This window comes from Chanos chanos, chromosome 9 (genome assembly GCF_902362185.1).
Source record: "Chanos chanos chromosome 9, fChaCha1.1, whole genome shotgun sequence".
In the NCBI taxonomy this organism is placed as follows: Eukaryota; Metazoa; Chordata; class Actinopteri; order Gonorynchiformes; family Chanidae; genus Chanos; species Chanos chanos.
Window position 1 is genome coordinate 24078230 of NC_044503.1, and position 25900 is coordinate 24104129.

General features: G+C 42.9%; 1 protein-coding gene across 1 annotated transcript in view; it reads left to right on the forward strand.

The window, feature by feature from the left end:
* Positions 1–9843: 9843 nt before the first annotated feature.
* The window catches only part of rftn1b (raftlin, lipid raft linker 1b), a 38965-nt gene continuing 22908 nt past the window's right edge, over positions 9844–25900 (forward strand). Inside the window, exons 1-2 of the mRNA XM_030784667.1 lie at positions 9844–9988; positions 23042–23219. Coding sequence (XP_030640527.1) covers positions 9844–9988; positions 23042–23219 — 323 coding nt within the window. The remainder of the gene's footprint in view (positions 9989–23041; positions 23220–25900) is intronic.

Here is a 25900-nt window from a genome sequence, read left to right on the forward strand (position 1 = left end):
TGGACGAGCTTTCAACACTAGGGGGCAGAGTAAAATAAGAATTAAAGATACGAATCAAATCTGGCGATGTTGTGCAGATTTACTGCCGTTATAGTTTCGTTACATCTCCTTTCTAGCTGGCTTTTTGAGTTAGGCGTTTTTGGTGACAAATTAGCTGCAAGGATGACTTATCAAACTGAGCTTTGTTTTCCGTTTTAGTCATGTTACAGTCTTCAAAAGTTATTCAGCTATCCTTTTCATACTGATTAAAAATGTTCGTGTCACTGTTCCCTCCCTGGGTTCGTTGGTGATTTCCTGCCTCTTTCCGTTATCAGGGATACACACGAGTAAAGCAGGCTAACTGAAGCGCCGTGTGCTGTCGACTTTGGTTCTGCAGCATTGCACTCCCATTGTTTTCTCCCAGCGATACGGGTGCTGAAGTGTGCAGTCAAATTGTCACGTCCCTTATTTTCATACGGATTATGAAGTGATTACTGAAGACACAACATGGCAGTAATTAGTCTGCGGGAGACTCATGGCTCTTCTTCTCTTCAAGCATCACTAGTGAAAGCACAATAACACTCACAAATCTCTGTAGTTTATAATGAGGTGGGAAAACAACACTGTTGCGTTTTGGATATTAGTTCAATTCGTGCTGTGACCTTTTTGTCTGAAGTGTGCTGCTTTGTTAAAAGAAAGTGGCGGCAACCTATTTAAAGGGTGTCAGGGAGCTTTGGCGGTTTGGAGAGAAGTGTTAAGCAACATTATCGTTGGGTAGTTTACTTTAATCTTGTGGGTGGCATCCGCAACCGCACAACGGGGGAAAAAAACATGTTATGCTAAACTCTTCTGTTCTCTGTGGATGTTGCCTCACCTCACTCCATCTTTGAGATTTTCAAAGCTGTTTTAGTGTAATGATCTCATTTTTTGATTAGGAACGTTTAAGACATTAAAATAGCCGGTACACTTTTCTTTTTTCAAAGCTTTGGGGGTGTCCTTGAAAACGGAGGATCATCTGGAGGACGGCGGTTTCAAAACGGAGAACGGAATCTTTTATCTGAGTCCTGTCATTAATTTGTGTCCTCGAGTCAGGTTTGACTTCGGACCACCATGAGTGAGATAAGGATATACAAAGAGACAGCCTTTGAGATGGCTGTCTGAAACATTACCAGCTGGATCTTCCACTGCTGCTTGCTACGAGGTTCAAATTGACAAAGTCGTATTCTTTGGCTTTGATTAAGACTTGTAGACTTTGGCACTGTCGCACGGCAGACAATTGAAAACAGATAGTCGCGTGTTAAATGTAGTCTGTTTTTGTTTATAGCTGCATTAATAAGATTAAGGCCACTTCTTCTGGTACATTGCACTCAGTTAGTAGATTGTAATGTTAATTATGCAATTTGTGTATATATTTGTGGAACAACATTTACACGGTAGGCTACTTATCGAGTGCTGGTAGGGTGGTTTTGCTATCATGTAAATGCAAATATATTAAACATAGTTTGCAGTGGATCTGTAACATCAGCTCTGCAAACTGCATAGGCTTAGCCAGGGAGGAGGATTGGGGGTGTTGGGATAGGGGTCGGATAGGTCGTTCAGTCTACCTCAAAACCACAAAAGGCCCAAAAAAATCAACCTCAAACCCATTTCAAATGGACCATTTACTAATAAAAAGATCTGTTTGGGGGGGGGGTTGGGGGGGGGGGGGGGGCTGGTCATCACAGCCCTGATGACTTTAATGTCAACATTTTCCATTGTTGAAGAATCCATAAGCAAATTTCAGAATTTAAACCTTGGCAGCTGATTGCAGTAATTTGTTTGCATTCATATTTCTGTAGTCTATGCTTGTTTCATGGATCATGGTTTGTTATGAAAATCTGTTGTAGCTCCCCTCTGATTTAAACAGGTGTGGTAGGTGTTGAAGTGAGAGCCTGAGAGCAGGGGGTTGGTGGAGGGGTGGTGGGGGTAAACTTGTTATGAGTCTGTGGTCTGTCCCTCCACCCCTCCTAATGCTGACTGCCCTCTTTCTTAGATTGCTCTGAATTATAGATAAGGAGCAATAGGGGGTCTCGTCTGGGTCTTATGAAATATAAATCTCACTATGAGTGTAGGAGTGCAGTCACACACACACACACACACAGACACACATCTTTACCATTCACATATCCCCTTTGCCCCCACTCCCAAACACCCGCCGACCCAAACACACACACACATATACACACATGGTTGAGAGCTTGGTTCATTCTGGCTGACTGTGTCTTGCTTAACCCTCTCTCTCTCTCTCTCTCTCTCTCTCTCTCTCTCCCTTTCCCCTGTGATTTCTCTGTTTACCTCTGTTTTCATTTACCTCTCCTCTGTCTTCCTTGTTTCTCTTTCTTTTCTCCCCCAAGTCCCTAGTCAAGAAGGAACTCATCTTTCTCGCTGTCTTTTTTTTATCAACACTTTCAGCCCTAAAAAATCCTTCTTTACCCACCTCCCCTCCCTTAAGCATTTCCCTCCTTCCTCCCTTTCCCCTTGCGCCCCCTCCCCTTCTCCCTCTCTCTCTCTCCCTCCGTCGCTCCTCAGATGGATTCTTCAGTTAGTCGGCTGGAACTGTAGCGGATGCTAGGGCTCAGAGGCAATGAGGGTGGACGAGCAGAACAGAGTCTAGGTTAGAGACTGCTCTGTCAGAGAGAGAGAGAGAAAGAGTGAGAGACAGAGAGAAAGAGAGAGAGAGAGAGAGAGAACAGCAGGAGAAAAAGGAGGTAGATATGTCAGAGGATGTGGTTTTCCTCAGCTTGCAGGGCTACATTGCACAGACATACTTTGAGCGTGATCTAAACGAGAGCAGACGAAGAAGAAGAAGAGCGTTTGCCGTGTTCCCCTAGCTGCCATCCGTTTGACGCCGTCGGTCAGCGGGAGGATCCAGCACAAACTGATCCGAGTGGGAATTTCTGCCTAACCGGGAGGGATTTCTCTCCTCTTTTTTCCTTTTTTTGCCCAAACAGTCGCTTGCGCTTAGCGGGACTTCGGAATTGCAGGGGATTTTGTTTGTGGTTACTGACTGTCTGTAGTGAGTTGGGGTTTTTTTTCCACCTTCTCCTCATTGGTTTGACGGCAAAGCTGTTTCAGAGGTCCACTCCTGATCTGTGAGCTAAACTCAGAGCATCTGCCAGTGTGTCAACAGCTTCCCGACAGGTAACAGACCTCTTCTCTCTCTCTCTCTCTCTCTCTCTCTCTCTCTCTCTCTCTTTCTCTCCATCATATAATTCTCTGAACTGGTTTTTCTCTCAAAGCAAAAAAGTAACCGTAAATCAAACAACCATAACAAACATAAGGAAGGAAAAAAAACAAAACAAAAACAAACATCAGACGCTTACATGCATGTGTTGGGCTTATGCTAAGGCAACATCGGTGGTGATAAAACAATCAATCATGGGAAGCCACAACCCACAAGTTTTCCCACTATGTTCTGATGTGCTACACCAAATGCCAGATTAACAGACCATGCTCTTTTGCACAGTAAACATGTACAGATCAATGATTTGGTTCTACTCGGAGTCACATGTGCAAAGCATGATGCGTGAACGAGCCAGAGAATGCCAAAAATGTCTACCTGGCTCAAGAACATTGACCTTTGACTCCATTTCAAGACACATCTGACACATAAGGTCGTTTTAACAGTGGAAAGAGAGCCGGAGTTAGAGAGAAAAAGAAAAGAGAGGGAGAGAGACAGCGAGAGGGTAAAAGATAAAGGAATCTTTTGAGAGAAAGGAAGAGAAACAGAGAGGAGGGAGTGTGGAAAAGACAGAGAGAGAGTGACGGTAGTAAGTGAGAACATGCGAGAGAGAGAGAAAGACACTGGCAGAGAGAGAGAGAGAGAGAAAGAAAGAGAGGGGGCAAACTGTCATTAATCGGTTCCAGCCACTGGCTCTGGAGCAGTGAGTGGTCGCGCTGTGTGCCTTTAGGAGCAGTCAGACAGAAGTATCCTTGTCCCTCAGGAATCTGGGCCAGCGAATCACGGGCTTGTCACCTCCAACAAACAAAATCTATCCCACCACTCACAGCCTTTCCACTACATTCATCAATGTGCCTGGTTATAGCTCATTGCTTAGCTTTGCCATTTATTTTGCTACTATAAATGAGCTGATTTTTTTTTCTTTCTTTTTTTTGATGAGTCAGCTACTGCTGTTCACACTTGAATGTCTCTTATACAAGTTTCAGTGGATACTCAGATGAATATATCGTTCGCTGGCGTTTGTTTTGTGTGCAGTTCTTATGAAGTATAAACTCATCTGCCAACTAGACACACATAGCGTAATCCTAAACGCTTTTTACGCTCTTACAATCTTGCAAAGTATCAACTCAAACAAGTCAATATGGCACATGGTTTGGAATGCAGATCGAGCACCCAACCGGTTCAGTATTAGACTTTTCCTTACGATATGATTTGAATTTGACTTAAAATAATCTGATGTGTCCTGCTCGTGTGATTATCAAAATGTGCTGCGGTGTTTGTGTTAGAGGCGCCTGAGTGGCAGATCTCAGCTGAGCTCTTGCTTGAGAGGACATAGATTAATGCAAAGCCAGTTTCAATATTTTGGTAACCTGATTAGAACACAGGGAGGTTGCTTGTGCTCAATTAAACCTAATTTGGATAATTGGAAAGCTACGGCCCATTGGAAACTTAATTAGGACGCTCTATGCAGATGGGACTTTGGAATCGAGGGGACAAGTCACACTTGTACTTTTTGACGTGTTTTGCTCTCTGGTCGGAATAGAACCATTCTCAATACGCCTGATTATATACAGTAGTCCCCCTGCTCCGCCCCCCCCCCCCCCTCCACCCCATCCCCCTGTCTCCCCAAACCCCCTCCCATGACTGAAAAGAAAAACTACTCGGATATAAAATGTAAATATACTCTTTTGTGATGAGGCAGACTACAAATCAAACGTCATTTTCTGTTAGACCGCGTGAATCTTTTCGCCTGGCATCTTGAAGGGGAAGATGAATAGTAATTTATGCTAGTCTCCTGTATCCAGTGGAACAGTGAATGGGTAAATCTCATGTGATCTGAACGCAGATTATATTCCGCTCTCTCCCGCCACACCGACGGGAATATCGCCATAAATATTCACGCCTCCGGCGTTTGCCGTCCCGTAAGAGGGAATATTAAAAAAAAAAAAAAAGGAATATGCAAAAACAGGAGAGAAGAACAGAAACAAAACGGAAGGATTAGATATTTATAAGAGATGTGTCATGGCTTAACTGACGAAGAGAAAAGGAGGGGGGTGCTTTGATAAGTCTGGAAGACAAATCGGATGGAGTTCTAATGTCGGGGTGGCGGGGGGGGGGTTGTCAAAAAAATTGCTGCGGTGTATTGATCCTGTAATGTTACACACGCATGCGTCAGTGCTCCATCTGAGAGAGAGAGAGAGGCAACTTGACCTTAGTTTGCTATAGTACATACAGAGTAAAGATGCCCGGGGGAGGACCAGATTGAGATCATGTCTTGATTATTTAATTACTTATTTATTTTGGAAATGTGAGGAAAGAGATCAAAATGAGTTTTGAAATTGTATTTTGCTGCATTACACGTTTTTTCTCGTTCCCTTTCTTTTCTGTTTTTCCATTCTTCCTCCTTTTTGTCACACAGTGTATCTCAGTTCTGCTGGAGGTGTGAGTGGATGAAGGAGTGAAAATAGGTTTGTCTTTAAGTGTACAAAAACAACAGGAGACAGCAGGAGAGAGAGAGAGAGAGAGAGAGAGAGAGCGCAAGGAGGGTTGGGGGACATAGAGAAGTGGACAGAAAAAGAGAGAGAGAGAGATCGGGAATATGGAGAAAGGGATACAAAATGAGAGAAAGAAAGAGGTGGGGGAGGTAGGAAAATGCAGACAGAATGAGAGAGAGAGAAAGAGACACAGAGAGAGAGCAAGAGGGAGAGAGAGAGAGAGAGAGGGAGAGATTGGAGGTCTTTTATTCTCCTGAGTACAAAATCATTGTCAAGGGTCTGGTTCCCATGGTAATTCTGTCCGGCGTGGCTGAGATGCGAATATGACCAGACTCGAGCCTTGAGACGTTAAATGGATGGGTTTCACTGGGTTCACAACGAACAAGAGGGGTAGCATTTCTCTGCCTCTCTCTCCATCTTTTCGGGATTAAAAAGAACAGATTTTTAGAGCTAAGCTGTGCATATGCCTTAAACATCCAGAATGAATCTTTTTTTGTTTGTTTTTTTACTGTAAATTAAACAGCTGTAATTGCAAATGACTGTAATTACTGAGAGTGTTTTATAAGAGTTCTTTTGTTCATTAGTCCATAACTGTTCTTAATTAGTGACTAATCATTAATCACCTTGTCTTATTAATGTCTGGTGTTTTTAAATGAGCTTAATTTTATTTTAAACCAAAATGTGAAACAGTATGAAAAATCACGTCCAGGGACAATCAGATCATGAATTTAGCAGTAAGTATTAGCGTTTCATGCTATACATCTCATCTTCTAATTTCTCTCTTCTTATTATTTTTTCACTACTCTTTCTTTCTTTCTGTCTGTCTGTCTGTCTGTCTGTCTTTCTTTCTTTCTTTCTTTGTCTTTCTCCCAATAACAAGGTGTCCCCCAACAATACTACCTTTTCCCTCCTTCCTGTGTTGCCTCTTGTCCTCCTCTTCTCTTTAATGGCCTCTCTCTCTCTCTTTTCCACCAAACTCCTTCCCATTTCCCCTCTCCAGACCCTCTAACCCGCCTAACTGAGGGGAGGGGGACAAGGAGAGAGGGAGGGAGGGAGGGGGTGGTCTTTGGAGCCCAGAAGGGCAGGAAGGAAGAAGGAAGTCAAAACAGGGATTGCCCCTCAGCAAGCACCAGAGAGCATTCTCCCAGCTGAATCGACAAGTCAGGAAGCTACGCCTCTGTGCCGGTCGTGCCATATTTCTCACACTAACGAACAGAGGTCATAGAGCAAGGGCTGTGTTTTTAAATTGGCCCCCATCCCCGTTTTAGCGCCCCCACCCCCCCCCCCCCCCCCAGTTTTTCCCTCTATACACTTTGAGTTCATAGGTGTTTATTTTAGATTAAAAAAAGCCCTTTTCCTTAGGGTGTCTTTTTTTTTTTTTATCTTTAGACATTCCATTAGAAAACAATACGAGCGAGTTTTTGTATGGAGCGAGAGCCTTTGTTGTTGGTTACACACGGTTTATTGACTTAGCCCTTAGCACAGAGACGTTTGCGGACGCTCGGGCAAAAACGCTGCTTTGTCATCATCATCTTTGTGAGTTGGCTCATCATTTTGCTACGGTCTGTCGTTATGGGGGGGGGCGGGATGATAGCTTTACATTTCCTGTGGTACATTTTATCTCAAGCAACTTAGAAAACAAGCTAGCTAAGCAAAAAAAAAAGGTCTTGGAGCAAATGAGCAATGAGTTGTGAAGTTGCCAAAAATAAGCTGACAGATCTTCACAATGGTGTTGTATCAGAAGAGAGGAGTAAACTGCTGTGTAGAGGATACTTATAGACAGAGGTCAATGGTACATTGTATTTTCTGCACCTCCTCAAAAGAAAATTAGTCAGTGTTTTGTTCCAGTGAGCTGCTGGACTGCTAAGGAAAACAGCTAATGTACAAAGAGTTTGTCTTTCTTTTTCTTTTGTCATTGTCAATCTCTGAAGTGTTAGGCCTGACACGGTGGGTCAGCTTGGGTTGGGAAAAAAAAAAAAAAAAAAAGCTGCCAAGAATGAGTAGCGTGAAGTGGGAACTTTGGGGAGAAAGGAGTCCGTCTGAAATCATAAACATCTCCCACTTCCTCTGTCAGCTCTAAAAATACTCGCCGCCACACTTCGGCTCCCTCTTGTCTCTAGAAACTATGCAAATAGCAGCTTCTCCACCGAGCTTTGTTTCTCTCTCTCTCTCTCTCTCTCTCTCTCTCTCTATTTTTCTCTCTTTTCTTTGTTCTGACTTTTCCCCCACTCCTGTCGATTACATGGTGAGAACGCTGCCCCCCTTGAGAGAACTTGTCTGGACTGAGAACATGAAGAGATTTCTGACAGTGGAACTTTGGGGCAATGTCTGATATCTGAGCCTTGAGAATTTGCGCAATCTTTCTTCCTTTCTTTCTTTCTTTCTTTCTGTCTCTCTTTCTTTTTTTTTTCTTTTTTGGTCTTTGATGATGACTTCACCGATTTCTGTGTTTTCACTGGCAAATGGAATGTTACTTTGAAAAGGCAATCTGTAGTGGCAGTGCAGGACTGGTGTCTGTTCAGGGAGAACTGCTGTAAAATTTGATTTTTTATTTTTTTTACCCTCTCTCTACTTTGGAATGGAATGGAGCCCATGAGCAATGGGCCAGTCTCTCTCTCTCTCTCTCTCTCTCTCTCTCTCTCTCTCTTTCTCTCACTCTCACTCTCTCTTTTAGTTCTGCTTCTTTTTTTTTTGAGGAGTGAAACTCTGATCTTGTTAACAGGAACAAAACAGAACTGATGGATTAGGCGTGCACACTAAAAAAGAAAATTACAAGTCAAGATGAAAAATTCTCCGATTAAATTGTCACATTTTTTTTTTTTGCTTTAAAAAAAATGCCTGGCTTAGAACAAAATGCCTGGCTTAGAATCCTCTTTGAACACTGCACAGTTCATTGAATTGATTAGTAGGGGTGGCCCAAATCGGAGACATAATTGTCGAGCAGAAGATGCAATCTTCCCAATGGATTCGATGCAGCCAAGGATAACAAAACGCATCCATTCATGTCAACGTGGACAGAAACACCCGTTCTCCTGACAGCGTTCATGAATCTGTTTGCCATCTCATCGAGGTCCTAATTAAAGTCGTTCTCACTCTCTCCCCCTCTCCGCGACGTGACGGCATTACCTCGACACCTAAGGAACGGGCCTGGCCCCCTCCGATTTCGATTTGATTGATTCGCACCTTTTCATTCCTGGCGTTCACCCCATTAACCGCGAGTGCTCGCTCAAACCCGCGCTGTTGCCGCCTTCCAGATTAGCGCTCCGCTGCTTAGCTGCGCGATGTAATTAGAATGGTATATAATGAAGTGCATACCTCATCAACTGGACCCCAGAAGCTTAATCAGCCAGGCACAATGGAATATTACCTGCTCCTGTCGGATCTGCAGTGGATCTTGAGCCGCTGTCATAACAGATTTGGGTGAAGACGGGCGTCTGGCAATACTGCCGGATGTTTCATGCGCTCCATGCTTGTCTCTGTTAATTCTGTGGCCAACAGCACACAGGATTCAGCATCCATCCAAAAACTGAAGCTCATTTAAACCTGTTTGTTTGTATATTTATTTGTTTATTGAATTACCCAGTAGATGCTAGAAACAGTTCTGACTGTTTGCCGTACAGTTGAAAAGAGAATTAACCGTTTGCTGTTACATGATAAGAATCAAAAACAGGCTTCAGTTCCCCGCAAAACCATGTGTTAAAATTTCATTTTAAGAGAACTCCAGTTGAGCAAGCTCCCAGTGGGTATGCAGTAAGTTGTCTTAAAACTTTCATTTCAAGCCCTTTGTTTCTTTGTTTGTTTGTTTTGCGCTTTACATGATTTTAGCAATTACTGGTGCTAATCTTCCACCACACAAACTCGCCTCAAAACCCATGCTGCTGTTAAACACCTAGTTACAAGCTTTCTCATTCAGCTTGGGAATAACTCAAAAAACATACAGGATATTATGAAGAAGCACACAGTTTTATGAAACTGAATAGGCCATTGGCTATGTAATGCAAAACTTTCTGAAATGGAGCATGGAAATGCTGAATGATGTTTCGTCTCCATTTTTAGATGTTCGTGCAGAGGTTTCTCCAGTTCCTTACACCTTTGTCTCTCTCTCTCTCTCTCTCTCTCTCTCTCTCTCTGTCCTCCTTGCAGGTGGAGATGGGTTGCGGGCTGCGAAAGATCCGCCAGTCGGAGGACACCAGTCCAGGAAAGATCTACTCCACCCTGAAGAGACCGCAGGTGGAGACCAAAGTTGGAGCGGCCTATACGTACCGTCACCTGGACTTCTTGGTGGGGAAAGAGGGTTAGTTATCACCGACAGAGCTGTCGCCTTGGGCGTTCCTCAGGCTTTTGACTCTGGGAATTCAGAGTGATGGTCTTTCAGGTTCATGAAGCTGATCCATGACTTCCTCTACCATTTATACTCACATGTTAATGCTGCTAACACCCCTTCCTGCAGACACACCTCCCCCTATTTACCTTCTCCTAAAACTGACAGTGGCTTTGGGCACACCCACAGATGTTTGGTGAGGTGTTTATTAGATGCGTGGTGGTGTCGTCTCTCCCTCCCTCTCCGCCTCTCTCAGGGATCTTGAACCCTGCTGGTTTTGAGACCGCAGTGACGGGGAGCCTGCGGTGGGGGGTCTGGGTTAAATATAGCCATCTCTGGGTTATTTTTCTCAAAGACAGTCTGAGATGGCCTGTCCTCCAGAGCTGAAAAACGTTAATGTGAGTCGCACTGACAATTCAGCCTTACAGATCACATTAATCCTCTATACAGCTTTTCTCATGAATGCTGAGCTCCACTGTGAATGTGTGTGTGTTTTTGTGTGTGTGTGTGTGTGTGTGTGAGTGTGTGTGTGTGTGTGTACGTGCATTTGTGTGTGTGTGCGCCTGCGTCTGTGCACACACGCACGCACATGCGCGTGTGCCTGTGTGTGTGTGTGTTGAATGCATCTCTTTATTTCTATCTCCTTCTGGATGGGTGATTCCTTAAGATCATAATAGAAGTTGAGAGATTCAGTTGTTTATCTAACCCAAACGCTCATTCATGTCTTCATAATATCCTAAATAATCCACAGTTTTAATTTAAACAAAATATTATGCATGGATATTATGCAAATCTATGCAAGCATTGAGTTGAGTTAGCAACCTCGGTGCACAGTCTAATCATAGCTTTGCCCAAGTTCTCCCCCTACATTGTGGATCCTCACACATTGAGTTGTACCTGTTCTCTCCATTTCACTTTTTTTCTGTTTTTTTTAAAATCCATGTCTACAATGCCTGTGTTTACCAACACCATATCAATGTCAGGAATGTGTTGAAGGATATATACCATAAGAGCTTTTTCCCCAGCAATTTTAGAGGTGGGATTATGACCGTAATGAGAAAAAAAAAAGCTTTATGTGAAATGGGATACGTGCGGTTATGCGGTTATGCGGTATATGAGGGAACTGAATTTGGAGGTCGCTGTCTTCCATACCTCGTCACAGCTCATTTAGCCGCGGTGTTGCTTCAGCGTCATTATCGTAAATATACAGCCCGGGTGTAAAACGCTGGGTTTTTATAAAGCACCGTGAGCCAGGAGAGGAAAAATGAGAAGCGGCGACTGGCACAGGACAGAGACAATAAACCTTAGCATGCTACGCTGCCTCAGCCCGCCTGTACCGCCAGGCCGCCAGAGAAGGGAGAGATGAAAGATTAGGCCGAATATTTGCTAATCATTTTAATCAAGTTCATAGTTCCGTGGCCATCTGAATCAGCCGTTCATTTTCTCCCACGGCTAAATTACAAATACTCCAAGGACCAAAAAAGAAAAAAGAAAAAAAACATGCATAATTTTGTTTTAGGGGGGAAAAATGGTTCATTGACTGTGCAGGGTGTGAAGCGTTGGCTCTACCAAATATTGACCTATTTATCTTAACGAAGTCTGAGGAAATAAGAGCTACTGAGGAGATAAAACATGCGGAGGATGGCTCCGCGGTAATTGTGTAGCCGCATTGTCAACTTATTAGGAATGGCTTCCACCGCTGGCATCTTTGAACCAAATCTCGGCGCTCAAAGTTCATGAGCTATTACCCCATAAGGGGAATAAGTAAAGTGCAAGGCTGTTTCGGAGAAGCATTTCTTGAATGTTGAAGTTTACAGAGAGGCCGTCTAGGCGGGGAGCCGGGTGGAAATGGGCACCGCGTGATGTCATGTGGAGAAAAAGCCATCACGCACAATACGCCCCGAAAATGGTGTTTTGGATGCCAGTCACGCTTTTTATTTCCTCCAATGTGATTTCAAATATTTAAAATGTCAAGAGGTTGAGAAATAGGAAACATACTTATGTTTGGGCTCTGTTTTTTTTTTTTTATTTCTTTTCTTCCCCTCAATGCCATGGGCTCAAGTAAAACCCTGTCGTCCTTGAAAATCACACACACACACACACACACACACACAAACACACACATACGTGTACACAGACCTCAATTCGATTTGATCAGAGAGTGGAACATATTATTTATATGCAAAAACCCACTAATGCCCCACGACCCACCAGGTGGTAACACAAGGTCTTTCTCTCACAGTGGTGAGTGAGTGACACGGAAAAGCTGCTCTTTGTGTGTCTCCAACAGTTTGAAGGGGAACGTGTGCCCAGGGCTCAGATTTACGCTGTAAGGAGGATTAGCAGGTGGATGCAGAAACCTTAGGCTTTGTCCTGAGCTCAGACACAGCAGGGGAGAGAAGGGAGGGAAAAAAAAAGAAAAAGAAAATGGAGACAGAAAGAAGCCCGACAGGAAACCCCATTTGGAGGGGACATTCGCGGCCGCGTTACGGTTTCCAATTTTCGTTCTCTCTACACGGAGAGCTGTCATCGCTCTGATGAGCAATGACTTGGGCTTTATGGACCTGGTGTACAGGGACAAGGCACACTCTAACCCATAGAGCAAAAAAAGGAAAAAAAAAAAATGGAAAGATTTTATTGCAGTGGAAGATGTGGTAGGGTTACCGCTTTGTGTTTCATGGCTGTGTTGTACTTTCCTCAGCCTATGGCTTTCAGTCTGAGATAGTGGGAGAAATATTATGGTTGGCTGTTCGGTTCTGCTTTTGACAAAATGACGTTATCTTATATTTGTGGCATTACCCATTCCAAAATGGAATCTCCTCTGGCTACTCTTGGGTTCTTCAAAAATCACGTTAGTTTTGTTTCACAGGGTCAAACGCCTTACCTTTTTATCTCAAACCTAGGTCGTTTTCACCTACCGGGCGGCCACTTGACAATCGTTTGTTTGCACTTATGAACTAAATTTAGTTCTACATTCCTTTTTAAACAATAAACAGTGGAAAAGTGACACCCACTCCAGATCTGTGTTCAGAACCTAGGACTGATTAGTTGTGTGAAGCTACTCTGCATCGTTAGAGGTGCATATGCCAGAAACTGTGAAGGGCGGGGGGGGGGGGGGGGGGGGGGGTTGTGCAGAGTTATGCTCTGAGGGCAAGGGATGTTGTCCTCTGAGGTAAAGGCATGATTATGATGGATCCGCCGCCGCGTACAACAGTTTAGTCAACAGGAAACAGCAGATCTGTGCTCAGTTCCTTCCTCTCTCTCTCTCTCTCTCTCTCTCTCCCTCTCTCTCTCTCTCTCTCTCTCCCTCTCTCTCCCCCTCTCTCTCTCTCTCCCTCTGTCTCTCTCTCTCTCTCTCTCTCTCTCTCTGTGCTTACGTACAGCAATCTGTTCGTGAAAGCACTGCTGAGACGCAGAGCATTTGAGTTTCGAGCCGTTTTTTTCTTTTTTTCCCTTCGTCGAAATGTTAGTCTCAAGAAGTGTTTTCCTGTCTCCAAAAATCTTCCTTTTTTTCCTCCTTCTTCTTCTTCTTCTTCTTCTTTTTTTTTTTTCTTTGTCAGTCGCGCAGTCCCAAACAGTTCCTGACGTAAAGCACATGTAATAGAAAATATTTCCCCTCTGCGCTCACTTCTCTCTCCAGCCCAGATTTAGTTCAGTCTTGGTGGTCCAAAGAGAAAGGCGACTCGGTAGACGCTAGCGTTCCAAGGCTCTTTGCCCTCGGCTCTGTCTGTCATTAGCAGCTCCCGTCTTAACGCGGCAACATCTGTGCTCCTTCCTTAAGCAGCAGGCCCAGCCAGCACCTCCTCCCCACGGCGCTCTCGTCGTCTTCCCTCTCCCCTTCCAATACGCCGCTATCGATTAGGCCGAAATGCAATCTAAGAGAGCGCGGTCGAGGAGAAAACAAGCTAAATTTAACAAAAGACCTCTCGTTTTTTTTTTTGTTTTTTTTTTATGAGACCTCTCTCTCGGATTCCCCTGTTCTCACGGAACACAAGCAAAAAAAAGAGGGAGTTTCAAATGCGAATCAAACATTGTCCTGTACTACTGGGGTTTTTTTTTGTGTGTGTGTGTGTTTTAAGGGAGAAATACAATTCACAGAGGCATCATTACCGAAAGACTATTGAAAACGTCTCACATTTGTTGCCTCCCTCTCTCTCTCTCTCTCTCTCCCTCTCTCTCTCTCTCTCTTTCTGTCTCTCTCTCTGTCTGTCTTTTCTCATTGCATCTATTTGAAACTGTTCGGTTCTTCAGGTTATGGTTTCATTGACATCAGACAAGACTCTGATTTCCTGCACACATTCACAAACCTCATAAAACAGCATTCATAGTCTGCACATGAACAAAAATATCAAGTATCGATAGCAGAACCACCACAAAGGAGCTCAGACAGAAATATTTTTATTTTAAAAAGAAAAAAAAAAGCTTTTGTGTAAGACAGCGATAGTACAAAAGATAGGGAGCAACACTTTAATTACTTTTCCAGCATTTTGTTTATTAATATACCATTTCAATATACCATATCGTTTTTTTATCTATATAGCATAATAAGATGGAAGTTGAATGTTCAAGCCCCTTAAAAGTGTGTGTGAACAGTAGAGAACGATTCTGAACCCCCCCCCCCCCCCCCTCGCTATCATAAGATTCGATTCTGGCATACTGTTGTTTTTCATCTGATCTGAAATATTAGCATTCAGTTGTGCATGAACGCAAGAGAAAATAAATAAATAAACAACACAAACAAGTAATAAATGCAAAATATCTCTCATATTTGCCACACCATAATTTCGAATGCGCAAGTTTTTTTTTTTTTTTCCGACTTGCAAGTGTTTCCATGGAGTCGGTCTCGGTGCCAGAATCATGGAGCCGGTTTCCATGACGATGCACCACCTGTTGTTCCGTGTGGTTCACACGTCTGAGTGAAGATGATTGGCATGGGGGAATAAGCACATTACAGCACAGTTTAATTTCTTTGTTAGAAACTGTCAAATCCATATCACCTCACATTGACTGGATCTCTTTTTCTTTTCTGCCCACTTACTGTGAGGACGTATAGTAATAATGTCCAATTTCTGTGTTTCAAAGTTCTCGATTTAACATTTTCTCCCTTTCCCTCCTGCACATTTTCTGTCACCTAACAGCTTTGGCTTCTTTTGTGTCAGAAAAATGGAGGTCACAAGAAAATGGTGACACATAAAGGTCACACAAAAATTCAGAGCAGACCTGGCTACTCATTCGTAGGTTACTTGCTTTTTTTTCCGTGCGTATAAGCTTTTTTAAATTTTTTTTTTATTATGATTTCCATTAAAGCTGCCGCAGCTTTGTTTTTAACATTTGCCAATGTTGCAAGTCATGTTTTTTTTGCCAGTCAACATAAATAGCCATCTATTTGTGTTCCAAGTTAACAGTTTTCTGTCGTGATGAGAGAGCACTGAGTGTAAAGTTAGCTGTGCTATGGTTCCAGCCACTCCTACACGTACAGATCTGAAACCGAGAAGGGTCACTGGCTTAATACAGTATGTAAAAAACCACAATCTAGCCTCCAGAAGAATGACGTTAAACTGAAAAAATGACTTCCTGTAAGTCGTCGGCTATTTTTAGGCCTTTCGTTTCTTTCTCCCTTCTCTCTCTCTCTCTCTCACTCACTCTCTCTCTATCCCTGTCATGAATATTTGAAGTAGTTGTTTGAGATAACGCTCTCAGAGCAGGGTATGAAAGGAAACCTGTAATGGTTTAATACTTGAAGTGATACGTGGTTTGGCAATAGAGCTAAAGAGCCATTACTGGGCCCCCTCACGGCATGTTTAAAACAAGGCTCCTGGGTGCCGTGGAGTTTAGCACATGAGTCCGCTCTTAAGATGTATTCTTCAACCATAGAAACCACATGTGTAGATGCTCAAACTCCTGATTAATTTCCATGGTTACCACAGTACACATGACACTGATTCATAGGTGTTGTGAAGTACCCTCACTTATGTAACATTAAGAAATTGCATAATAAATGCTGTTTTTACTTAGTGATTAGAGTATGCATGTAATGAACCTTCTTACGCATTAAATATGTACTTCAGAAGTTTGTATTTGGACATTTGTTGAACCTCGGAGGCTAGTCTACACGATTCACTGCTAACGTGGATAAGTACACAGCCATGCTTCCAAACATGTCACTAAATATAGACCTTTTATTTGTCTGCTTAATCTAATCAGTAGGGGCAGAGAGAGAGAGAGAGAGAGAGCAGGCGTAGGTAGCAGCGTGAAGCTGTCTATTTGGAGAAGGTTTAGCGTGTGAATTTTTTATCAGGGCGATCTAGCATTCCCTTTCGAAAATGCTGGAGAAATTCATTTTCATGATTCATTTTAGCTGGAACCAGGTGCAACCACAGTAAACACTTTCCTATTCGTAAAGTAGCAAAACTGTGACGTTGTTTTTTTGCAAGTTCAGCGGCTTCTCAGACATCACTAACTCAAACGCAGGAACTATAAAAATAGTACAAAACTTTGTGAGAGTCAGCATCAAATGTTCCTGAGCCATAAGAATTACAGTTGATTAAAAATTATGAATCAACGGCTGAACAGCTCACGATCTTCATACCCCCCCAAAAAAAGAAAAAAAAACCCCTCTGAATATGGCTAAGTGGACTTTAAAGAGTTTTAAGGAGTTAGTGAAATAAGGTCTAAGAGCGTCTGAACGTTGCGAATGCGTGTTGACAGCGGAAAAAAAAGAGGTTTTTTTTTTTCGGTTTTGGGTTTTGAAGCAGTATAACAAAGGCATGATAATGACCAGCTACCTCCAGCGCATCAATGGATACAGGATCACATTGATGAACCAGTCCCTCATTTCTCTCTGCTTGTCTCTCAAGAGCCGTCTCTAAGCAACGGCCTCGTCGTCAGACGCAACGGGCAAAATGAGCGTCTGAGATATCCTGTCAGGCTAATGCGGTATTTGGAGACGGAGTCCTTGAAAGTCTCTGTTATTAAATCCTTTTACCTGCAGAAAGCCGGAAAACAAATCACTTGTGCGGCTATGGTTCGTGCCTTATAATTATGCCTCGGTGGAAAGAGTAGAAAAATGAAAGAAACAACAAAAAAAAAAAAAATACAAAAAGCAAAATGGAGCCTTTTTTTTTTTTTTGCTGTTGAGTTGTTTTTAGCATTAGTTCCTTTGTTATTTCCGCCCAATTAACAGAACCTTTGAATGCAAAATCAAAGTGGTTTGTTCGTTCTGTCTTTTTTTCAATGTGTCTTTTTTGATATTAAATTAAACAAAAATGCATAGATCATATTTTCCATTTACAGTTGTTTATTTTAATAGTATTAATAATAATACAAGTTTATTTAGAGACCAGTATCACTATTTATAGTCTCAAAGGGATTTACATGTCCATAACAAAGTCAAATCAAAATGATATTATCCATAAGTTAGAGGAAATAGAGAAGTCTTTAGCCTGGTTTGAAAGGTATGGAGAGAGTTTGTCTCCCTAACTCCTGTAGGTAAACCATTCCAGAGGAAGGGAGAGCGATAAATAGATATTGTCGGATGTTTTAAGTTTGAAACCAAAGGTATTGCATGTCTTCTTTTTCGCTCCGTACTTGAATCACTTAAATTACAGAATTACTTTAAACGCACACTTCACCAAGCAAACACGGGGTATTTCAGGTGAAGTCCTAATTAGGATCCTAAAGCGAATTGCTTGGACATGTGAACTCAGATGCTGAAAAGCCTGGTTTGTCCCATTAGGACTAACATAGATTTTATTAAGATGTATGTGCAGGTAGAAGAGGCAGTAACAGTTTGACCAAGATAAATAGGCTCTCCAGGGAGCTGTAACTGTTCCAGTTCTCCTTTGTCTGCCTACTGAGGGATAACCCTACACGCAGAACCCGCGTGCACCAGGCATCCATCTACCTCAACCTCCGTCAGACGGATGGTGTCGTCTCCCCATTTTGATGGTAATTGTCCTGTTTTATGAAGATGGATTGTGACAAGTGTTTCATTTCACCCATACGTTTTTAAATGTTAAGTACCGTTTTTTTGTTTTGTTTTGGGTTTTTTTTTTGGAATAATGAGTCTAAGCACCGAGTTAGCTTAGACTCATTATTCCAATACATACCTTTTTTTTTTCTCAAATAGTAATGAAGACGCATAACTATTATAATGGCAAAGAATCTTTCGTGCGGGGTTTACGAACATATTAGTTGTGTTGGTGGAAGCGCTTGTCATGAAGTGAGGGAGGAGGGATGAAATGAGAGAAGGATGGAGAGAGCGAGTGGAGACTAGTGGGAATGTGCTTGGCAAATGAGAGCAGTGTACGGTGGAGGTGAAACTGGGAAAGAGGAGAACAGACTGGAAGGGAAATGTGAGGGAGAGGAAGTAGGAGGTGAAAAGTAATTAAGAGGAAAGGAGCTGTGAGGGGCTGAGTGGGAAGGAGGAGTTTTGAGGAGAGAGGTGAGGTATAGAACGTGAGGAGGGAATAGGAGAGGAGAGCAGTGAGGTATGAGGGGGTAAGAGGGGAGGCAGTAAAGGGGGAGGTTAGGGAGGAGGTGAAACCAAATAGTTCGGCACACTCACCAGGACTCTCTCACAAAGGGTCATTAGTGAAGTAATTAACACACACAACTCTGCCCTGGGGCTACACTGTGTACTGCCAACTAATGACACAAAACAAGCAACACACATACGCACGCGCACACACACACACACACACACACACAGCAGACCCATGGGCACAACACTGCTCAATAAATATGCAAGTCAATTGTTGTGAAAGATCTTGGGGTATATGATTACATCTAAATCTATATCTAATATATATTCATAGATTCACCATTTCCATGTGTGAAAGGGCTCGTAACCAAGGTATCACATTCCATAACTTCTGTGAAGCAATACATAAATCTACCCATTTTCAGATTTAATAACGCAAACTGTTGGTTCAGCATGCTTTTGTAATTTCTGGTTTATTAGTGGTGCGTTTCCAGTAAAACAGGTCATCAGCCGAGATATTTATACAGTCATAAAACAAGCAGCCTACTGAATGCTACACTGGAAACTGACGTAGAAGAACACATTGGAGACGAGAGCATTAGCTGTAGTTTTTTTTTTTCTCTCTCAGAGACATGGACTCACAGAGATTTAATCCAGCAATTTTTTCCCCTTCTTGCATCTCTCAAGGTTCACGCAAATCCGATTGAACCGTGTCCCCCAGCTAGCTCAGCTCATTGCTCACTCGTACACACACACACACACACACACACACACACCCCCGGTTTATTAATTTGGTTTATTTATTTGTTTGTTTTTAATCATGACGAATCATAAACAACTGCGACTTAATGACACTGCGTGACTGGGAGCAACGAGAGAAGATCTGAGAGTATATGGTGTCACTGCACGTCCTTTACAACAGGCTCACCTGAGCCTAAAGTATGCGAGTGTGTGATAGGGAGAGAGAGAGAGAGAGAGAGAGACAGAGAGAAAACACCCAAAGCATTAATTCTTCTCAACCTCTCTTCTGACGCCACCTCAAACCATTTCTCAGGGTTGCTATTTTTTACCTCACAGACTAGCACTTCTGCGACTGTGTTTTTGAGAAGGGCTGTGATTAGCTTGCTGTGTTAGTCAGGAGCGCTGGAGCATGGACACAAAAAGACGTGTGAAATGTCAGGGGTGGTTTTTTTCTTTTTTTTTTTTTGGAGAAATGAGCTCAAAAAAGAACATTTGTCAGGAATCAGGAAACGCCAAGCCATCCATGGCGACGCTTCAGCAGCGTGACGGAAAGATCCCACAGGATCGATCAGAGATGAAGTGTTACTCAACCCCAGCTAAAGTTAATAGACACGTAAACACATAAATGAGTAAATTACACAACCTGCTTATTTGTTTGTGTGTCCACCCCCAATCCCCCCCCCCCCCCCCCGCCCTTCTGATTTACTCCTGGGGTTTAGTTCATGGGGTCACGTTTAGAAGTATTTGGGGAAAAAAAAATAATTACATTTTTTATTAATTGTCCTTGGGCAGCAGCTGGGAACAGCTTTTATAATTGGTTTCTTGTCTGGTGTCTTAAGGCAAAGGAAAAACTGTTATTGAACTTGATTGGTCCAGTCTGAAACCATACAGTTTGTTACAATAAGACAGAAAGGGTTTCTCACCTTACCCTATTCCTGCCTTGCTTTGTATTCTTTGTCAATGTACCTGTCTGTCTGCGTACACCCACGCAGACACACACACGCTAGTGACTAGTAGGAGAAATGCAAACACACACATGCACACACATATGTGTGTGCGTTGTATACATTTTACGACATGTAACAGATATACCTATTTTTTCTTCCTTTATTAAGACACAAGAAACCATTTTAGTGTAAGAAACTGGTCAAACGGCATGTTCACAAACCCGACTTTGAGTTTTACCAGTCTTCTCTGTTAGAACGGATGATTTGGTCGCTCTCTGGTTTCTTGTGTTTGTGTGTGACCCCGACTGACTAGTGAGTCATTCCTTGTGAAACTCTCGTGTATGCCAGCGTGTTCAGCGGCATGCGGGTTCAGCAGGCGGCGTTAGGAGAGACCGGAGCTGAACATCTGCTGAGGAGCGTTGAAGACAAGGCCCCTGCTCGTTTCAGTAGGAGTTCTCACAGCGATTAAGGCCAACTTAAGCATGGATCCTATGGCTGTTTTCCCAGTGGCTTGTAATGAAAACCATTCTTTATTTATTCATCCTTAATGTGAAAGAACAGGGAGAGCGCAGGAGTGCAGTTGACTCAATATTCATCCACTCAGCTCTGCTTTTGGGAAAACAACAAACACGGCCCCGCACCCTCAGGGGAGACCCTCTGTTTGCATTCACATGAAGAAAAAAAAAGAAAAGGAAAAAAAGAAAGGAAAAGAGGAAAGAATCAGATCAAATGCATCAAGGTTTAATTTGACCTAAACAGACAGACAGAGAAATGAAGATTTTTAAAAGGCTTTTGTATTGTGGTGTGTTTAATTTTTGTTGTTGTTGTTTTTGTTGTTGTTGTTGTTCGCACTGTTCGGTCATGATAAATCACAGATATCGTGTTTTAGTCGTGCCAAATATGATTGAGAAATTCCGAGTTATTTTTAGCGAGTCAGTGATTTGCCTTAGGGAGCCCGCTCTGAAAAACGCTTTTGCTGTGAGATTCTGGAACAGAGCCTGGGAAAAACAGGCCAGAATCAGTCGTTTCTTTCTTCTCAATAAGATCTCCCTCTTTTCCCATCATCCTTTCAATGGCTCACCTTCAAAAGAAAGTTCAACGCAATTTTGCTTTTCACCACCGATCACAGGGAATAACCCGATTTGAAACCAAAGTACAGTAAAGTCTAACAATGGGTTTGTATTGATTCACTGGTCATTGGAAACATGAAGTGGGAGTGACTTACAGTACACGGTGTATTTTATTGACTACAATATGCCACATAATCTATAGTGCAGACTGCACCCTTCAACTTGGCTCCACAACAAGTCGAAGAGTCAAATGGTTACTGGAACTGCTTTGGCTTTGAGGACCGGGAAGGGAGTGTTAAAAGTGGATTCCGTGGCCCTTTTGTAAAGGATACTGGGATCTGAATGGACTTTGTGATTCCTTTCAGTCTCTCTCTCTCTCTCTCTCTGCCTATGGTGTGTGCTGTTTGAGTCCAGTCTTTCTCAGCCTGGCTCTTTCAACATGCTGTTCACATGCGTTATGGAGAATGTCACACTGGACCTGTGTGTGTGTGTGTGTGTGTCTTGGAACAGTCCCTGCTCTGGACAGCTGTTTGGACCAGTTTAAATGACAGGGTGTTTGGAACAGAGCCCATAAGCAATGGACCCGTCTCTCCCTCTCTCTCTCTCTCTCTCTCTCCCTCCCTCTCTCTCTCTCTCTCTCACTCACTCACTGAAACACTCTCTCTCTTCATTAGCATAGGGTTGTCTTTGATTCGAGGCTTGGAATGGGCTTGTTCTTGTTGCCTGTACAGCTGGGTGATTTGGAGAAAAAGCTGACACACTCTGTCTGTTCCTTTCGCATGCCCTGTCTCTCTTGTTTCTTCTCGATTTTGTGCTGAGGCAAGACATAGATGAAAGAGAGAATACTCTCTCTTCCTGCCCATCCCTTTTTTTATTTTTTATTTTTCCCCGAAATATCCGGTCACCGCATCAACCGTGCCTCATTAAAGCCGAAACTCAACGTGTGGGGTGGGGTTTTCCCGAACTCCCCTGTCGAGAGGGTATCAAAGCTCCCATGTAAAAAGGCTCTTGTCTCACGTCAAGCTAAACAATCACGTTTAATTGGATTTTCATCCAGAGCTATTAAATCACAGGCAAGGTTAGAAAGCCAGTGGCACAGTACTGATTGCTAAAACAGTGCTTGATTTTTCGACAATAACTCTCTGATTAGCATGCTATCACGGCTGCCGCTAACACTCAGAGAAAGGGAGAGAGTGAGAGGGAGAGAGAGAGAGAGAGAGAGAGAAGAAAAAACAAGGTGTTGTTGCCTGAGCTGTCTATGGCAATGTATGTACTGAAATGTGTAGCACAATGCTATTTACTAGAAATATGCAAGGGGAAAAACTATACGTATATAATTAAGTATATATGTGTGTGTTTCAGATGTATATATATATCATCTGAAACCGTGAAATAATAAAATCGCTGTTCTAATCATATAACTAAACTGGAAATTTTAATCTGAAATGTTCCTCTGTATGAGGAATTTAGCATAATTTTTCATGATTCTATGCTCTTTTTTTCCACCTTGAAACCAACCGATTTGCATAGAATGATTTGCTGTGATTGTGATTGGAGGGTAAATTCTAATTTGAAATGTTTCAGATTGAAGCCTGAACTCAACTGAATAATAATGATTAGGTCAGGCTTTTCAGAATCACTGTCGGGTTTTTTTTTTCCCCCTTACATTTACTCCTCTGTTGCATTGTGACTGTATACCTGGTTCCAAATCACAGCTTTCTCACATAGTCTGTGTGTGTGTGTGTGTGTGTGTGTCTGTCTGTCTGTTCATCTCTCTGTCCAACAGATGGGACGTCCACCCTCTGTCTGTCCTCCGTCAGAGAGCTTCCTTCTCAGCTGCAGGAGCTCTATCAGGATGGCTACATCTTGGTCGCCGTCCATCCCTTTGTCCATCCGTGTGGTCCAGAACCAGCCAGCGTTCAGCGCCAGCTTTTCAGAGCCGTTCTAATCCGGATCTCTGATAGGTAGGACAAAACACACACACACAGATACACTCACAAAGACATACTCACACACACACACACACACACACACACACATACACAGATAAGCATGCCCAGAGGCTCACACACACATACACACACACGCAAGCTTTTCTTTTCCTTTGGTTTATCGGTCAACGACACTGACCTTACTTCTGTTGCGTCTGTACTTCTCAGGACAGAAGTGAAAATGCGTTATTTGACAGTTGCTTGACTTTGTTTTCAGAATATGATTTATTTGGTGGGGAGAAAAGCAAAAACATGTGAAGTTCAAAAAAGGACACATACTCTCCCAGAGTTCAAAGAAAGGAGAGCTTTTCTCATTTGATGACATGATGGTTTATACACAAGAGCAAAGGGGATCAACACTGCAGTACAGTCATATAAACAGGACATTCTTGCCTGAATTTCAAGTTCGTTCATTAACAGCATGAAGCTAATTCGGATAAAATTAGTGACATGTTGAGTAAAGGTGTAACGGTTCTGAAACCGAGACCGAAACTGCGATATAAACATCCATGGTCTCATATCACGGTTCCGAAAGACAGAATCGCAATACCCACCCCCCCCACCCCCAAAGGTGCAGCCTGTTGACCTCTCATTATCTTATGGAGCAAAACTCATTTTTGCATTTCACAGTTACCAGTATAACACATGTAAATCGAGAAATTATTATTCTATTTAAAGTTAGGGCAAGCTGTATATTTTGTGTTAGGGGTTTAACGGTACACGTATTTGGTACAGGATGGTGGTTCGGTGCGCGTTGTGATCCCAGTGAATATAGTCTAGCTTTAACCACGCATGTTACGTGCATAACTTTTTTATGCTCTTGTGGTCGGTTGACCAAAACGTTTGCGAATAAAGTGATACTTTAAAAGATACAGTGTGCCCTCTCTTCTACATTTCTTTATGCTGAACTAAAATTAAAAACTCAGTTTCCTCTCTGATTCCGTAACAGAGCCACAATTTAGCAACTAAATTAGCGCATGTATGGTGACCGCAAAGCCAGAGCTGGTAGACCGTCCCATATCCTTTAGGTCTTCTGTTTGGGAATATTTAGCAATGGGCAAAGACAAGTGGATAAGACGAAGGCAGCATGTCGACATTGTTCAACTGAAATTGGGTATGTTGCTGGCAGTACAACGAATACGATTACTCATTTGAGACGGCATCATCCAAATGAGAATATCACCCGTACAAGGAAAAAAACAAGGTGGAGTGCAAACTGGAAATTATGGCCAGTTTACCACTGTTTACAAGTTTGTACAAGTTTATAAGTCTACACGTAAATTCATAATAAATGAAAAAAAAATCATGTTTTGCATGTCTTTTTTCACCGTACCGAAACCGTACCGAACCGTGACTTCAAAACCGAGGTACGTACCGAACCGTGACTTTGCGTGCCATTACACCCCTAATGTTGAGTGAATGACTGAATGAGTAAGAAAGTTAGTGCAAAAGTGGAAAATTGGAGAACAGACATGTGATTCTCCGCCAAACACCAGAAATGAGTCAAAGTCACATCCACCCCCTGCTAGCCAGCCAGAAAGTCTACTAGCCAAGCCACAAGCCTGTGTGTGTGTGTGTGTGTGTGTGTGTGTCCATCCCTGTTTGATTGTGTGTGTGTATGTGCGTGTGTGTGTGTGTGGCTGTGTGTGGGTGTGGGTGTGTGTACAGCATTACTCCAGCAGCAGTCAAACGAACACTGGCCTGAACCACAGGCTGACATTACTGTGACCTTTCCCCTAAATATTTCACACAGTTGGCACTCGTAAAGCTGGGGTGGCTTTTCTGGTGCCTTGTGTTAAATGGACAGACTGCTGGCATGTCTGCAGACCCCGCTGACCTGAGACACAGAGATAGGCTTCTCCCCCAGGAGAGGAGGAGAGTGGAGAGGAGGAGTGTGGTTTAGCTAGTACCCAGAGGCTGGGAATTCTGAAACGAGTTCTTTGACCTCTCTGACTTGTGCCAGTAGCTCTGTCTACTCTCTCTCTCTCTCTCTCTCTTGCTCCCTCTCTCTCTCTCTGTCTGAGAGCGTGTGAATGGTAGCTGGAGTTTCGGCAGCAGAAGATGACTCCAGATCTTTTAAATCTTCTCAGATCGTCTCTGCTTTACCTACAGTCCCTCAATCTACAGAACATTCCATTCTAATGAAGAGCTCATTCAAACCAGATCATGGACAAATACCTCCTTATGTTACAAAACATGGTCACATCTTCCCTCATGCAAGAATGCGTGTGTGTGTGCATGTGCGTGCGTGTGGCTTATTTCTCCCCCTCAAATATGTATGATCAGTCCACTGAGTGGGGAACCTCAGATAATGTCCACCTTATATCTTATGCTTGTAGAATATTTTAATAAGACTGTACAGACTGTATCTATGGATATGATTAATGTCTTAGTCTGAGTCCATAGCAGCCCATAAGCCTCAATTCATATCCTCTGACACACTCACACATACATGCACACACACACACACACACACACATATGCACACACAAATGCATGCAAGCTTACTAATCCCTACGGCTAAGCAACCCACGAAGACAGGAGATATTTTTCGCATAAAGGAGGTAAAATAATATGAGAGTGCTGGGATACCAGAGCTTCTGTTCCTACTGAAGGAAGAATGTAGAGCATGAGAGAGAGAGACAGAGAGAGAG